The sequence below is a fragment of the Chrysemys picta genome, chromosome 14 (genome assembly GCF_011386835.1).
Source record: "Chrysemys picta bellii isolate R12L10 chromosome 14, ASM1138683v2, whole genome shotgun sequence".
In the NCBI taxonomy this organism is placed as follows: Eukaryota; Metazoa; Chordata; order Testudines; family Emydidae; genus Chrysemys; species Chrysemys picta.
Window position 1 is genome coordinate 18937601 of NC_088804.1, and position 17338 is coordinate 18954938.

The following is a 17338-nucleotide window of genomic DNA, read 5'->3' on the forward strand; positions in this document are numbered from 1 at the left end:
ACAAGTCGTACTGAAAGGTGAACTGTCAAGCTGGAGGGAGGTTACTAGTGGAGTTCCTCAGGGATAGGTTTTGGGACCAATCTTATTTAATTTTTTTATTACTGACCTTGGCATAAAAAGTGGGAGTGTGCTAATAAAGTTTGCGGATGACACAAAGCTGGGAGATATTACCAATACAGAGAAGGACCAGGATATCCTACAGGAAGATCTGGATGACCTTGTAAACTGGAGTAATAGTAATAGGATTAAATTTAATAGTGAAAACTGCAAGGTCATGCATTTAGGGATTAATAACAAGAATTTTTGTGTTAAGCTGGAGACTCATCAGTTAGAAGTAACAGAGGAGGAGAAGGACCTAGGAGTATTGGTTGATCACAGGATGACTATGAGCCGTCAATGTGATATGGCCGTGAAAAAAGCTAATGCGGTCTTGGGATGCATTAGGCGAGGTATTTCCAGTAGAGATAAGGAGGTGTTAGTACCGTTATACAAGGCACTGGTGAGACCTCATCTGGAATACTGTGTGCAATTCTGGTCTCCCATGTTTAAGAAGGATGAATTCAAACTGGAACAGGTACAGAAAAGGGCTACTAGAATGATCTGAGGAATGGAAAACCTGTCTTATGAAAGGAGACTCAGAGCTCGTCTTGTTTCGCCTAACCAAAAAGAGGCTGAGGGGAGACATGATTGCTCTCTATAAATATATCAGAGGGATAAATACCAGGGAGGGAGAGGAATTACTTAAAATCAGTACCAATGTGGACACAAGAACAAATGGATATAAACTGGCCATCTGGAAGTTTAGACTTGAAATTAGACGAAGGTTTCTAACCATCAGAGGAGTGAAGTTCTGGAACAGCCTTCCAAGGGAGCAGTGGGGGCAAAACACATATCTGGCTTCAAGACTAAGCTTGATAAGATAGCCTAATTTTGGCAATTAATTGATCTTTGACTATTAGCAGTAAATATGCCCAATGGCCTGTGATGGGATGTTAGATGGGGTGGGATCTGAGTTACTATAGAGAATGCTTTCCTGGGTGTCTGGCTGATGAGTCTTGCCCACATGCTCAGGGTTTAGCTGATCGCTATATTTGGGATCAGGAAGGGGTGGGGGGGGGGTTCGCCTTCCTCTGCAGCGTGGGGCACGGGTCACTTGCTAGAGGATTCTCTGCACCTTGAATTCTTTAAACCACAATTTGAGGACTTCAATGGCTCAGACATAGGTTAGGGGTTTGTTGCGGGAGTGGGTGGGTGAGATTCTGTGGCTTGCGGTGTGCAGGAGGTCAGACTAGGTCCCTTCTGACCTTTAAGTCTCTGACTCTATGCTGCCTCATTGTGTACTTCCGGTTCTAAATGAGGTGTGTGGTTGACTGGTCAGTTCGTAACTCTGAGGTTCTACTATATTTGCAGTTCCAGTCTCAGATACCATCTGCTCTCTTTTCCAGTCCCATATTGCCACTGCCCAGCTGGACCCAGCAACCTCACATACACCCGCAGTAGCAGAGGGGAGCATTTTCACTGCTCTATGGAATGAATACCTCCATCGTTGTTATATAGAGATAAAATCTGCTTGGTATGTTAGAAAAATATGCTGACTTGGAATCTGAGGTGAGATTTCCATCATTTATGTTAATGAGCTCACTGGTGGGGAATTTGTAGAATGTTTCCTTAAAAAAGCTGTTGCAGTCAGTGTTTGATGGAACTTATAACTTGTTTCCCGCCCCTCCCCCCCCCCCAATATACAAGATTACCAATAATTTTCCCACTCAAATATAGAGAGGAATAAATATAGCGAGACAGGAACCCAAAGGGCTATCAAAAAAGAGAGGTGCCTAGAAGAATTGCACTTTAACTACAATTTCATTTCAATTCTGCTTAAAAGGTTGGGGATACCTTTAACTGTTGAATAACCAATAGGATGCTTATTCGAATGGCTCTGTAGTGAATGTTTATTGATAATATTTTAATTGCTGACGAATTGCTCTACAGTTTAAAAAAACAAAAGTTGAACTTTCAGAAATTGTAGGGATCAGTATATCAGCTGAAGACTGAATTACAATGGCATTTTTTTTATTTTAGCCTTGATAAGCACCTGATTCTCTTCTCATATCCATGTAATACAGGAATAATTCCATTAAGATCAGATTGTCAGGTCTGTTCTGTGTATAGCTGTGTTGGCCTAAAGCACCCATATAATGAGAAGATCCAACCCAACCCCTCATGATTTCCCCATTGTGGGGGAAGCCACCACGTGAGCAGGTATTGAGAGTGGCACATGCATACAGGTCCACCATTTTCCCCCACTGCTTCCCTCCCACCCCAAAATTCACTCCTTGGGTGTGAAATGTTCAGATTCCCTGGAGCTATAGTTTAAAAAAAAAAAAAAAAAAAAAAAAAAAGGCTGACTCAGGTAGATAAATTGAATTCCATACGGTTTCCTACGCGCACGCCCTCACTGCTCCACATGGAAAAGAGAAAAGCTCCCATAAGAATAGAATCTCCCTCCTTTCACAGATAGTGTTCTGTGTTCAGGTTGTATGTCTACCTACTGCTTTACACCCTCAGGTGGCTGCATTTCTGTGGTGCTGTGTATGTACCTCAATCATCCCCAGTGTTGCTAATAGTGGTGGTGGGCTGGCACATCACCTTGGGAGTAGTATTGTGTTAAGTCACTAGGCTCATTGAGGGAATAATAAACACATGAAAATTGGGATTTGGGACTGTCACTGCTGAGGGGAGATGGGGGGGGCAGAAATGAAGGGTTAGGAGGAGATTTGCAAGGTTGAGCTGGGTTGTGGAGAAGCTACTGTGGATGTATGTGAGGTTGCTGGGTCCAGCTGGACAGTGGCAATATGGGACTGGAAAAGAGAGCAGATGGTATCTGAGACTGGAGAATTAAGTATAGCTCAGGTCAGAGGAGCCAGTTCCGCATCTGAATATTCACAGTTACTATCACACTTACTTTTTTGTTGGTTTGGTTGTTTTGTTTCTGCATCATGCTCTTGTGAGTGCATCCATTTAGGTACTTATATGGCCCACACACCAAAGTAGTATTTGAGTGCTTCAGTGCAGAAAGCATAGTACCTGACATGTCTCCTTCCCACCTAGCCTTACTCAGTCCTGCTCCCACCTCTCTGCACTGAGTGAGGCAGAAGAAAAGTAAAGTGGCAACACTCCTCAGCAAGCACAGCAGCCTCTGGGGGAGGGAGGATGCACAGGGAAAAGTCACTCACCACCTTTCGCACAGCGTGACAGGCTTCCTCAGCACGGAGGGTGACTATAAGGTTTAACCCATCGTTTGTAAACCAATTTGGGATCCTTCAAGACAAAACACACTAAGTTACTATATTATTATTGCATCCACTACATGAGACGTATCTTGAAACAGCCAAAAATAAGGGGGGAGAACCCAATCTGTCTAAGCTACATGGAAAAAAAAAATCAGCTTATATAGGATAGTAAATCTGTTAAAATACAGCCATCATTTTAGCATGTAAACACAACCCTTAAATATTGTGAGTGGGGAAAAACCCAACCAATAACAGCTAACACCTTCTCTCCTTTCTGTCACTAGACCTTTCAATGTAATTTGTGCAGTATTTTTTTTAAAATGTTTATTTTTTGAGTGACACCATGTCCTGGATAGCTGTAGCCATAAGATTTGCAAAACACGCTGCTCTTAGCTCACAATTTGTTGGCAACTTGTTTCTTTATATCATTAATATTTAATTACAAGTTTGTTTTATTACTAATTTTCTGTTCAGAGAGTTAGTTTTTGTAACAATGCACTCCTGTTTTGACAGAGGCACTATGACAGTGGAAACATGTTTAAACAACTGGGTTCAATGGCATCGTTGACTTATGAAGTTGTTTGTTTGCATTTAAAGGCTGACATGCTAACATCGCAGCTAAGTCATGCATTAAGTCTCAAGTCATCAGTAAACCCAGCAGCAGAGACCCAGTCATGAGACAGACCAGCTGATAAGGTGAGCTTTCATCCCAATATTGGAAAAATATTTTAAGAGCTAGACACCTAGTTGTTACAGGTAGCAAATTCAGTCCACATAACTAGCTATGCTTAAGTATCAGAGGGGTAGCCGTGTTAGTCTGAATCTGTAAAAAGCAACAGAGGGTCCTGTGGCACCTTTGAGACTAACAGAAGTATTGGTAGCATAAGCTTTCGTGGGTAAGAACCTCACTTCTTCAGATGCAAGTAATGGAAATCTCCAGAGGCAGGTATAACTGATTTATACCTGCCTCTGGAGATTTCCATTACTTGCATCGGAAGAAGTGAGCTTCTTACCCACGAAAGCTTATGCTCCCAATACTTCTGTTAGTCTCAAAGGTGCCATAGGACCCTCTGTTGCTTTTTAACTATGCTTAGTGGCTTATTTGTTAAGGGAAGGGTTTTCCAAGCCTTCAGAGATGACCTACTTTGTTCCCACAGAAGTAAACAAAAGTGTGTTTAACATCCACCCAGAAATGTGGTAAGTAAAGAATTAGAAGTGAAACATGGTATATTTTAAAGAGCGAATAAAAAGTAGCAGCAGCCATTACTTCCAATTCTTTTTGAATAGCATTACTTTGACAAACAAAAAACAGCCAAAGTTGAGCCCAATGTTGCTTAGATTTGGATAGTTTTATATTGAAATATCTCTGTAGTATTAGAATAGTGGCCACCACTTTACTCATGACTGCATCAAAAGTTTTCCTTCTAACCTCCTGTTTCCAATTGCTCATAACTTTCAGCAACTTTCACCTCTAAGAATGAAATTTTCCATGCAGGAATTTTGCATAAAGGTGAATTTTTCTTCCAAAGTCTTACCAAAAAATTGTTCAGACGTTTCTGAACATGAAGAGAATGATTTTTTTAAAGTGTTAACTTAATTTGAAGTGTTTTTCAACCAAACTGGCTGAGGTTTGAAAACAAGTGTGGAAATATCCCTCAACATGAAGCAGCACAAGACTGTGTTCTGGAGGAAATTGGTTGTGATTTGACCAAATCACATGTTGAAAGTCCGGTTTTGAACATACCTAGATGATAACTTTGACCATGATCCTTAGGTGCATATCTAAGAAAGGATGTACTATGCATATTGCTGGCCACATGCTAAGCCCAATTATTGCTCCTTTGTGCCAAATTATCAGCCTGGCCTAAGGCAACCTCCTTTTGGCGTCTGTGCCAGTCTGTATGCACCAGCCTGGTTAGGCTGACCTGCTGCACAGTGAGCATCTGTGGCCTTACATATTCTACAGGGCATGGAATGTTGAAGATAATTTCTGCTTGATAGGACCCTAACAGTTCATCTGCCCCTGCTGTCTACTCTCCTGCCAAAGTCAATCTGTTCTTTGAGAGATCATAATTGCTCACCGTGGAAGCGAACATTACGTCAGAATTATCATAGCTTCATGCAAACATCTCTGATAACAAAAAATGAGGGAAGCTTATAGACAGCTCGCAGTGTGGATCAGCAAGAGCATTTTGCTCTACATTGAATTCTTATATTTCTAAAATTTTGTACAAAAACCCCAACAGATGCTCTGGGTGAAAAACTGTTTATTTGGACAGTTACAGAGCCCAAATCATAGACTGAGGTTTATCGAACCTTACAGAAGAATTGCTTTTTGTTGTTTATCCTTTGTAACACAGCAGCAAACAAACTGAATTTCACACAAATTATCCAGTTATGGGCAAAATCTTGTGGTCCTTACTCAAGACAGACCAAATTGGGAAGTAAATATTCTTTGAAAAGACGGCATCATTCATAGCTAAACTGTTGATAAATTACTCAGTTTGAAGGCAAAAATAAGGGTTCATCGTGGACATCTGTGCTTGTTTGAAAAAACAAAAACAAAACCCCACAAATTTGGCCTCTTGTGGGCCATCTCTGTAGCGAAGCTAAAGTTGAATATCTATGGAGAGTGAATGACCTTCTCAGCCACTAAAGTTGATCCTTCTAGATCAGGATTTAGGCTCTGTGATGAAGAGAAGCTTGCAGTGCTGCTGTACATAATTAACCTGCCTTGCAGGTAGACCAAATTTTTGTTTCTAGAGATATCTAGTACCTTTGAGCATTAAACTCTCTAGTAGAGAGTCAAACATGGTATTTTTTGGCCTTTTGTATTCTTATTGAATAAAATAAACAAGCCACTCGGTGCCAGTTGTACAGTAATCGCTCCTGAAGTGGTTCTTCAGAAACTCAAGAGGATCATTCAGTTTCAAAATATATTTTTCCAAATGATTTTCGAAGTGTTTTAAAATTGAAGGGTGGGAACTGTAGATGTTCTATAGACTTGCAACCAGCAGCAGCTCCTCCAAAACCTGCTCCTGGGTAGATACCATACACACAACATGCTTTTACCTTGTTCTCAAAAGCATGATTTTTAAAAGACATGACTTCTCTGGAGGATACATCAGCTTCAGTCAGTAATGGTTTGCCAATACCTTGACACCATTCCCTCCAGATACAGCTTTTGGTGCTGTTAGATCTTCAAATGACATACGAGGGCAATGGCCATTGGTGTTTTGCAGGCAGATGAATTAATCTATTTCCTGAATCTCTGTAAACTTCTGCATTTGCAAGTATTCCCAGTTTGGATATCTTACTCAACACTAATTAATACAGGTCTTTACATCTCATTGCTTACATTCTTCCTGCTGATCCTTCTTTCATACTCAGTAAGAGCCAGAGTCCTCTGTCCACACACAGGTTTTCAATATAGCTACCAAGTTTTGGGCAATGCCATATAACATTTTATGCAAATTACATAATGAACTAATTTGCATATAACCAAAGTTTCATCTTAAGAAATTGTGTGGCTATAGTACTTGTGAAAGGTATCAGACCAACAGACCTGTGCATGATACAGCAGCAAGGCAAATTTCCCACACACACTTGCCTCAACCACAAATTTGGAGGGAAGGATTTCAGCTAAGAATAACAGGGGTCATTTACTTTCCATGCCCTGTGCAGTTCTTGGCCCTCTGCTAATTAGTGCAAAGCTTGACGGTGAATTTGTGATGTGGGACCAGGAATGGAGACCCACCAAACTCTTCTCACAAGGGCCACCAGACATCCTTTAGATGGAAACAACTTGTAATCCCTTCTGATCTGGGCTGGACTCAAATTGGTGAGCCACAAATGAATGGCTCTGTAGCTCACTGGTAATGACCTGAGGCATCCAGTCCCCCACTAAGTGCTAAATTAAGAGAGAGACCTACAGATAGATGTTACATTAAAAGAAGAAAAGTTGAGAAACATTAACGTTACAATGTTAGGAAGTTAAGGTTATCCATCAAGTCTTAATTTGCACCTTTCCTTGACATTTCACCAGCAATATAGGAAGGTGAGACAAGGCATGAGTGTCCTATGAAATGCATGGCGCTTGGCTCGGTTTCAGTTGATGCCAATAGGTGAGTAACAACTCCCCTTGCTTCAAGCATGCTGGTACCTTAGAGAAAAGAAGTTGGCTTCCCAACTTCCAATCTCAAGAAGGTCAACAATACTGGCAATATATTTAAATTAAAAAAAAAAAAACTATAAATCACTTCCTTGAGGGCTTCCCCAAAAGCATAGGCTGGCATGTAAAACTTAACATTGTTCTGGCTCCTTTATTCTATTTTCTGTCTTCAAGGTGGTATGCTTGGGGTTTTGTTTTTTGTCTCCACTCCATTTGATTATTCTTTTTTTCCTCCTTTCTGTCTGTTTTCTCTTTCCGTGTTATACCCTTGAGCCAACATTTTGGAGGCTGCCATACTGTTCCTCTTCCCACTTTCTGTAAAAGAGTTTGGGGTACTTTGGTGACCCCTGCAGTATGATGCTATAGGTTGCCATCTATGTCCCTTACCCTTAAACCAAGCCCTATTCCAACCTTAGGCCTCAATACTGTAAGTAAAGTTATACATATGTAAGTACTCACATTAGCACCAACAGAGCTAGTCATGTGAGTAAAATTGTGTGTGTGTGTTTACAGGATCTGATCTTTATGTATAAAGTAAGACTTCACAATTATAGCCTCAAAAATGAAGTGATTTAAAATCAGTAGTTACAGAAACTCATAATGACCTGCATGGAGGCTTGCGTTTTTTTTTTTTGGGGGGGGGGACGGACAATGGCATCAAATATTACAAGAGCACAGCTGAGTCTTGTTATGAAATTCCAATCAAGATTTTACCTGGGAATATCAAATCAGTTTTGAAAACAGATCTGATAGCACTGGTCAGACAGGTAAAGAATTTTCTTGGTCTGATAGTTCACTTCCAATACTTCATCAGTGAATGCCTTTCATTTGCAGTTTCAGATTGCAATGTTATGCTATCCCATCCAAAATGGATAGTGGTAACATGCCCAGCTAGAGAGAGCAACATTTGATCTTACTGAATAGTACTAAATGTATGCTCCACATTAGTGCTACCCCAAGGTAACTGGAGTATCCAAAGGCAACAACATAGATGCCAGTGCAAGTCTCCTTAAGATCCATTTCCTGAGCAGTACAATAAATTTAAAATCCTGAAAGCCTAAATATATGCTTTGAAAATTTCTTGTTTAGTAAGGCTCAACTGCATCTGTTGTTAGTAAAATCCTGTTCCTCCCCCCCCCCAATTTTTACATGAGGGTTGACACTATCAAATGAGCTAGGACCTGGGTCTCCTTGGATCCCAGCCCTTTGCTCTGATTGCTACAGAGAGGATCTTTAAAAAGGGCCAAATTTCAACCACAGTTCAGAGGAAACTGAAGTTGATACTATTTCTGTTCTGGGTTTTTTCTTTTTAAATCATGTTAACTTGTTTCATGGGGCAGCACTGATCATTGCACTGCCTTTCAGAGAATGTGAAGGTACCTGGGCCCTATTAAAACTTTTGACATCTGAACAGCTAACCTTTAGAATGGCATTAAAATGCCAACTCCTTATAGCTGGCTTTGGACAGATTTTATTTTAAACAAAACTAGGCTCCCACCTCTTATAGCCGATGGGAGGTGTCTGAGCCTCCCCTGTTACATCTACCTCTCCCAGCCCAATGTCATGGGCCAAATCCTGCTTTCCTTACTTAGCAGTAGTAACATAGAAATCAGTGGACCTACTGGTGTGTCACCAAAGCACATAGGCTTAAGCCCCCCATAGCACCCGTGCAGAAGCCACTCAGCCAGGAGTCATCTGCACTGGGATATAGATGGAACCTCAGCTAGGACACTTCTACTGGGGAAGTAGCTGCAACTTTTCTAGTGACTCTGTGCTTCTAGCTCCTGCCGTCGGGGGCAGAACGTGCAGTAGCAAAGGAGGAACTTGAGAGCAAAAAGCCAAACCATCCACCCCCAAAAGGGACCCTAGAAACACTCCCTCTCTCTCCCACCCCCATCTTTACAGGAAACGAAAGAGGGGCGTCTGTAAATGCCTGCACCGCCAGGCTCGACCTGGACCGTACCTTGCCTTCACCTCATGCACACGCACCGCACCCTCCCCCTTCGCGCGCACAGCCCAGTTCATCCCCGGGGCAATCCGCTGAAAACCCGGGAATTCCACCAAGGATGAGCATGGGCCCCACAACCTGCAGCTGAGCTGCACTTCCCCCTCCATGCACACTACCTCTGCACAATCCGGAGTAACATCACCGATTTTAGTGGCTTAATCCGGATTTACACCACTGTCAGTGAGAGTAGCATCAGGCCGCACTTGCTTCCCTCCTGGGCAGGCGGACTTCCGCTGACCTGCACACACCGCCTCCCCCCGCCCACTCAACACCTTTATCTACCCCCCCCCCCACACACACGCCTCTCTGGGCTCACGGGCCGCAGCCCAGCGACCCTCCCCCCTTTGCAAGCAGCCTCCAGCAGAGCCGCCACAGCAGGCTCCCCAACCCCAGGCGGGGGCGCACGTGCCAGTAGGCACGGGGCGGGGGGGGGGCGGTATCTGGACGCGGGCAGCGGGGCACTGCAGGGAGCGAGCCTGGCTGCGGAGCCGCTCCCTGGCCCGGAGCCCGTCCCCACCTGCCTCGCCGCCCGCTGCCTTCAACTCACAGCGGCACAAGGTCCTGCCCCCGCCCGGCAGCCCGGGGCCCCTGCGGCGACCACTCTATTCCCAGCTCGGCCTCTGGCTCCTCAGGCGCCCCACCCCCCTACCTGTCCCGCGCGCCGGGGCCAGCCGAGGAGCGGCAGAGGCAGGTCCGAGCTCCCCTTCCAGACTTTGGCGAGTCCCGGCTGCGGCTCCGCACCTGCCTCTCACACCTAATAACAAAAGCCCGGGCGTCAGGTGGCAAGAGACGGACTGGCCGCCCATTGGCTGGCCGGGCGAGCGCCTGTCGCTGGTTGGCCGGGGGGCGGGCCGGGGAGCGCTGACGCCAGGCCGGGGCTGGCGGGGGGAGCGGCGCGCGGCGCCTTTGTGTTCTCCGGCAGCAGCGGGGATATTGGCCACATCCATCATCGCGGGCGGCGGGGCTGGCAGGAACTGCCGCGCTATGTCTCCAAGTGCTCCTGTGCCTGCTCAGGGGCCGCTTCCGACGCGCCGCGGGGCTTTCCACCCGGCTCTGGAATAGAGGGCGAGGGGAGCCGCCCGGGGCAGGGCTGGCCCGAGCGCAGGGGGGCGCCGAGAGCCGAGCGGGAGGGAGCCGGGTTTGCAAACCACCCAGGACGCTGGATTTGCGGCTGGCCCGGTAGAAGGGGGGCGGGGGAAGCCGGGAGTGGTGCCTGGGCTTGAAGCGGAGCCTCCGTGGCTTTTTTTAGCGCGCGGCGCGGCGAGATGCTGCGGCTGGAGCTCTTCCTCGGCGTGGCGTGGCTGGCCGGGCTGGCGTGCGGGCAGAACGAGACGGAGCCCATCGTGCTGGAGGGCAAGTGCCTGGTGGTGTGCGACTCCAACCCCACCTCGGACCCCACGGGCACGGCGCTGGGCATCTCGGTGCGCTCGGGCAGCGCCAAGGTGGCGTTCTCCGCCATCCGCAGCACCAACCACGAGCCCTCGGAGATGAGCAACCGGACCATGCTCATTTACTTCGACCAGGTAGCGCGGGTGGGGAGCAGGGGCGCCAGGGCGGAGGCTGCCCGGGGATCAGAGGGGCGGGCTGGGGGTGGGCAGTAGGGAGAGGCGGGTGTGTGGGGGGGTCTGTGGGGCAGTTGTTGGCGTGGTTGAGGGAGGAGATAGACGGTGGAGTGGTGGCTTGAGGTCCTGCCATAGCCGCGTCCCCTAGCCCTGCGCCAGAGACAGGCGGCCGCGTTAACCAGCGGGCGGGCGAATGGCAGCGTCCCGCTGTTCCCCCAGGGGGAAGCTGCTCCGCAGAAATGCCCATTAACACCCAGACGCGGAAACTTTCCAGTGCAGCGCAAAGGGGGGCAGGCAGCAGAGACTGGGGCTGCGACCCAGCGAGGCGCGGGCAGGGAGCTTGCGAGCCCCGCGCCGGGGTAGCCTGTGTACAGCTGCGGGGGGTGGAGAGGATGGGCGGGCAGGACAGCTCCGGATGCTGAGCCGGGAAAGCCCAGCCCGGTGCCCTAGCACACGCCCCTGCGGATCCCTCCGCTCCCCCCTGTGATGCTGATGTCCCCGTTTCCATTGCAGGTGCTAGTGAATATCGGAAGCAACTTCGACTCGGAAAGAAGCACTTTTATATCGCCCAGGAAAGGGATTTACAGTTTTAATTTTCACGTGGTGAAGGTGTACAACAGGCAAACCATCCAGGTCAGACTCCGCTCCTTTCTGCCTTTGCTCGCGGGGCGGTTTGATTGGGGTTAGGCACTCCGGTGCCCGGCGCCAAAGGGCCCCAAACTTCTCTCCGCGTGGTTGAGCTAGAGCCGGTGAATTTATTTTGTGGGACTTGGCAGCGTCAGGCGTGGAGCATTTCATGTCAGTAACCCAAGAAAATTCAGAGGGAAGTGGGAAATCAGGAGGCTAGATAGTGTTTCTTTTATCTGGGGTGGCTATTTAGGAACTCTCCTGTTGTGTGGTAATATAGTGATGTTTTATATCATGAGCTTGGGAGGAGGCGTTTTAAACAGAAAGTGCTGAACTTTCCCTAACAATATTTTCAAATAGGAGAGTATCGTGAAATCTGCCCTAATGTGTCTAGGGCCTTGCCGCGGCCCCCTCTGGCGCATTGCTTGTCCTAGGATGGCTGAGTATATACTGGTGACAAATGAACCACCCAAAATGAGCGTTTAGTGGTACAAGCAATTCATGCTTTTCCCATTCCCGTTGCCCGTGTAACGCAAGGCCTACCCGCGAACGCTGATCCCAACGTATCAGCATTAATCTCCAAGAAAACCTAAACATTGGTCGACTAAATGCAATTTATCTTTAACCGAAATTATTAAACTCTAAAAAAAAAAGATGGAAAATTATATCATAATTATTAGGTTAAAAACAGTCTCTCTGTGTCTCTGGTTTGGCAAGGTGTATGGAACAGGGATTTTTTAACATTTGGTAATTGTACAAGGTTTAACCGATGATGTAGAAGGCTGGGGACTAAAGCATCTAATCTTGATACAGCAGATCTGTTGCTGAATGTGTGTGTATTGTATATGGTATATATACCATATACATTTATACTGTTATACATTACCTGCCAAATAGCAGATTATATAATCTAAATAGCAAATTACAGTTTATATAGGTACAGAGCAAATTATTGTGTGTGTATTTTTTATGCACGACCAGATTAGGCATGTAGTACATTATTAATGTGAGGCATACAGTGCTGGTATTATTAATGTGAGGTATACAGTGCTTATTGACTCTGTAGTGGTACATTGTTTTTGCTGCCTAACAAAGGAAAACTACCTCCTGAATACACTTCAAAGACATTGACTGTAGCTGCAGTGGCACCTCTCTTCATCCTTTTTGAGGTTTCACATAAAGCCATCTTTCAATAAGTAGGGACAGACCTCTTCATACCCTTAAAGCAAAGGCATCCTATTGAAAATGTTCAAAACAGGATTAATGTCCTATTTCATATGTATGGTGTGTTTTGATGTAGGCAGTCAAGCCAAAGCAGAAATAAAAGATCCCCTTTCTTTAGAATTTGTACCCTAGCTGATATTAGATTTATATTTCATTTTTAGAAATATCTAGAGTTTCATGTGACAGAAATAATAGAATGACTATTTTGGCTGCTAGGTGAGCCTGGAGCCTGGAAGCCCTGGCTGTTATCCCTGTCTGATTTTAATTTACAGAGGGCTTTGTTTTATCTTGCTCTTTAGGTGAGTTTGATGCTAAATGGGTGGCCAGTGATTTCCGCCTTTGCAGGTGACCAAGATGTGACCCGAGAAGCTGCCAGCAATGGAGTCCTGATTCAAATGGAGAAAGGAGACAGAGTTTATCTAAAACTGGAGAGAGGAAACTTGATGGGAGGCTGGAAGTATTCGACATTCTCTGGATTTCTAGTATTCCCTCTTTAAATAACTTATCATCTGAACAGAGAGAAAGCAGCAAGTCAGAGAATTTCGTATGAATTCCCAAATTGTAGCTGGGTATGAAAAGCCTTGGACAGCAAACTTTTTACATTCAAATATTAAAGAAGCTAAATCCTGCTTAGGTTTGTGTACAACTGCTTTGAACAATTATTTTTGTTGTTGCAGCCAACAGATAGGAGACAATATAATTGATCATATCTCCATTTATATTCCCCTCTTTACACCCCAAATTAGTTAAAATCTGTGTATCACTGGTGTAATTTGCCATCATTTCCCCAGTGGTTCCTGTATCACACTATTATATCTTCACTATTTACACTGTTCTTCATATTTTGTAGTTTTGTTTTTAAAACATGTTATTCTTGACTCTTTATCTGAGTTTAACATTAAAAAAGCAAAGTATTTTTGAGTACATAGATGCCACGATGAAAGATAAAATGCAAATCTTGCTGAATACTGGCTGACAAAAGTTTAAAAAAAAAAGAGAGAGAGAAATTTATACATGAAGAACTATTCACAGCCAAGGCTGACCAGAGTATTTCAATATTTCTATGTAATTCTGAGTGATTGTGGAATTTAAGGCTGCTAAATGTTTTGATGCTTGTTTAGCTCTTGTAAAATGTGGCCCAACTAAACTCCAGGAAGTATATTGAACTTTTACTATTATTCTGTAATATATGTGTGAATATCGAAAATTAATTTTTGCTTTAATTCAATAAAGTTTAAATGGGAATTTATTATTCTTAAACAGAAAATACGATCTCTCAATGGAATTATTAGCCCCTTATCAGGCTTAGAAAAAGTGTAACAAGCTGCAGGCACAAACACTTGTAATGGTGATGATCTGGACAATAAGTGAAGCAAAATGTAATTTTGAAGCTATCTTGTCTTGCTAAATTTCCCCCCTTTTGCAAGGGTTAGTCCTGCCTTTTTCCCGCCTCTAGCGCTGTATCCTCCATGTGTTACGCGCTATTTTAAATTGTATTAAAAGAGTTAATTTCAGCAGATCATCATCAACCAAACGCAATTTAAACTCCATGGTTCAGATCGCCCTAATGATTAAGTACCCCAAAGATGAGAAAAATGAAAACCAGACTCCGCTGTCGCTGAGAAGTCGCCCACAGAATCTTAGATCTGTATTGTTTATACCATTGTCTGTATTATATTCTTAAATCAAATCTCATTTTATACAGCCGTCTACAAATCTAACAATGTATACTTCAATGCTAGTATTATTTATTTGCTAGTATTATTTTGTTTACAGTCTTTGAAAGATGTAAATGCTATAATTTTGCAGTACTCAAAGAGAATACTACTTTTATTAAAAAGGTACGTAAAGGATTTTGATTGTATCTAAAACTAATGTGAAATAAACCAGTGTAATAAACAAATGGACCTCTTTTTGACTGGAGGACTATCCAAGTCAGTTTGATTCTGTGATGAGAGGGTGCAGATCTTGGATATAATAATTAATAATTTTAATGCAGGCTAGGTTAAAAAGATATTTCTCAAGGCCGAGCTGATATGGGCTGGCTGCTACACAGTTAAAATCGTAGGCTTTTGTTGTTGTTGTTCAACCCTGGGTTCCAAGAAGGAATTTAATTAGCTCCTGGGGGGGAATTAATACTAGCATAATAAGCAACAATTTATTCATATTTTTGTCTTGATAATAGTTTCATAGAGCGGGTGGGGACTCTGTAAAACCTTCCTAAAGTCCAGGCGACTCGCTTATTTTGAGTTTGATTGTTTTTATGGAGGTCTTTAAACAACTGACAAATGTACCTTCTTCTGGTAAGGAGAGCACGTTCGTTTATAGTAGAGATCCTGCCAAGTAAAACTGAAGGGGCGGATAGATAGATTAGGCAGACAGTCAATTTGCTTTCTGAATTTGAGTGAGATATCTGTAAGTCTTTTATTTTCAAATAAAACAAATCGTCAACGACCTGACAGCACCAGGATTTATTTTCTCTAGAGGTGCAAAGAGCTAAAAGTGTCTTTCTCCCCCCTGAAGACGGGGTTATAGTGCCGGTGTTTAAAAATTGTACACAGGCTATCACTTCGGTACAGGTATTATATACCAGAAAGGAAGGCCCGGGACACAATGGTCTAGACCGATCGATTGGACATTAGAAATTGCATGGATAAGATTTGGCTGGAATAGGTGCAGAAATCTGTTCAATTGTCCGGAATGTTGCAACGTTCTGCTGAGATTACCCACTTTACAGACTTCTTCTGAGCGACCACCGAGGACACCCCGGCCCTTCCTCTCCGCTCCCTCCCCCTCCTCGCCACGTGTTATAGAAATGATGAACATCCCTAGCCTGAGAGAGACAAAGAAACTGGCTGGTTTTCATCCTGTGGTATAGGGGAAAGCTGCCACAAGCACTTCATTATAAACCCATCCAGATTCCTGGCATCAGCAGCCGCTGGCGAGGAGCCACAGAACGGAACAATTGAAATTTATGAAGAAGGGTTCATGATGGAAGGCAGTTGGGTTGTTTTCACTTTGAGTTATAATTTGCACCAAACCGGTCTGTCTCTCTGTGGTGGGGGGGCTCCACACTCCTGTCTTTATGAAACACACTTTATTGCTTTCCCCGGAAGCTTTTAACTGTTTCCCTGCCCACTTTCTCTCCCCTTTCCATTCCACGCCTTAGGCTGGGGGTTAGTATCAGTTTTTGATACAGGAGGACCCTAGCAGCGTCCCCTCCCCCCTTAAATCCATGCATCTTGCTTGTGATTTTCCTACGCTTCTGATCACCCCATCAGCCTTTCTTTTACTTGACTTGGGCTACAGATAAATAATGGATCGAGTCTCCAGGTTTTACATCAGCGCGTAAATCCATTGACAACAGTAGCTGCTCCTTCACCCCTAGTGCGAGGAGAAGGGATTCCTCTTTGGAGTCTTCCAGCAGCGACCTCTGCAATGTAGGCTAGATGATCAAAAGGGAAGACAAGGCAAAAGTCATAGACATTCCGGATAAAATTAGAGGCCTGATCCTGCAGCCTACACTCAGGCAAACCTCCCGTTATGCCTTATGGGTTTTGGGTGTGTAAAGACTAAAGGAGCCGGTCCTGTGGCTCATATGTGCCTCTCCCTTGTATGCGTCATAAAACGAGCCTGCCCACACAAAAATAGAATTGTTCCACATGAAACGCCACACATGCAAAGGCTGATGCTGCTGTTTTACTTTAAGAAAATAAATCGCCATCTTCCTATGAAAGTTTTCCCCCTGGTTGTGAGAGCCGCGTTAATATTGTACAGTTGGAAATTCTATTTCCCCCCAAATGCAGCAAATCACCGAGCTTCTGCCATTAAAAACTCCACAGTTGCTGCACGGAAAAGTCTTGCTCAGTCAGTTTCCGTGTTATGAGCCCCTCAGCTCCCCTTCACCGTGAGCCCCCTCCTGGCAATTGCACTGACATTCATTAGGCGGCCTCGGAATGATTATACTTTTATTAGTCCAGGTTAAGCAATACACAAGCTCAGCAAGTCTTATTTATCCAGGGGTGCTATGCTACAAGGAATGCTTAATGGGACAGGGCAGCTGAAGGATTCCCTTGCAGCAGCTGATGAGAATGGACTCACTGGAAGGAAGTGGGAGGAGGCAGGAGTCTGTTCTAGAGCGGATTCTGGAAATTTTTATAAGCCAACGAGTGACCGTTGTTCAATGAGATGAGCAAACAAACACGCACTGTAGTGGGACTCAGCAACACACCCGAGCCCCAGGCTGGCGCCACCGCCACCGAGCAGGAGTTCTCGGAGCTGATTGGCAGCCCCACGTTGTAAAGTGGAATGCTGATGTTTATGGGAATTCGGACCGCAAAATCCTGGCAGAATGATATTGACTTTCTAGGTCCCTGGCATGATCATGGGACAACGTTCCTGGCTTCTGGATCAGGAATCTGTAAAACAGTCTGGGCTTTTTTCTTTCCTTCCTTTC

At 44.7% G+C, this 17338-nt stretch overlaps 1 protein-coding gene and 1 long non-coding RNA gene across 2 annotated transcripts in view; one reads left to right on the forward strand and one right to left on the reverse strand.

The window, feature by feature from the left end:
• Positions 1-10249, reverse strand: part of LOC103306003 (uncharacterized) — a 28028-nt gene extending 17779 nt beyond the window's left edge. The window contains exons 1-2 of the long non-coding RNA XR_006174949.2: positions 10119-10249; positions 3234-3318 (exon numbers count right to left, since the gene is read on the reverse strand). This is a non-coding gene — a long non-coding RNA (uncharacterized LOC103306003). The remainder of the gene's footprint in view (positions 1-3233; positions 3319-10118) is intronic.
• An 89-nt stretch (positions 10250-10338) lies between these two features.
• Positions 10339-14785, forward strand: CBLN1 (cerebellin 1 precursor). Its single transcript, XM_008166969.4, has 3 exons — positions 10339-10992; positions 11545-11664; positions 13182-14785. The coding sequence occupies exons 1-3, from the start codon at positions 10735-10737 to the stop codon at positions 13377-13379; spliced, it is 576 nt and encodes a 191-aa protein (XP_008165191.1). The 5' UTR covers positions 10339-10734; the 3' UTR covers positions 13380-14785.
• The last annotated feature ends 2553 nt before the right edge of the window (positions 14786-17338 follow it).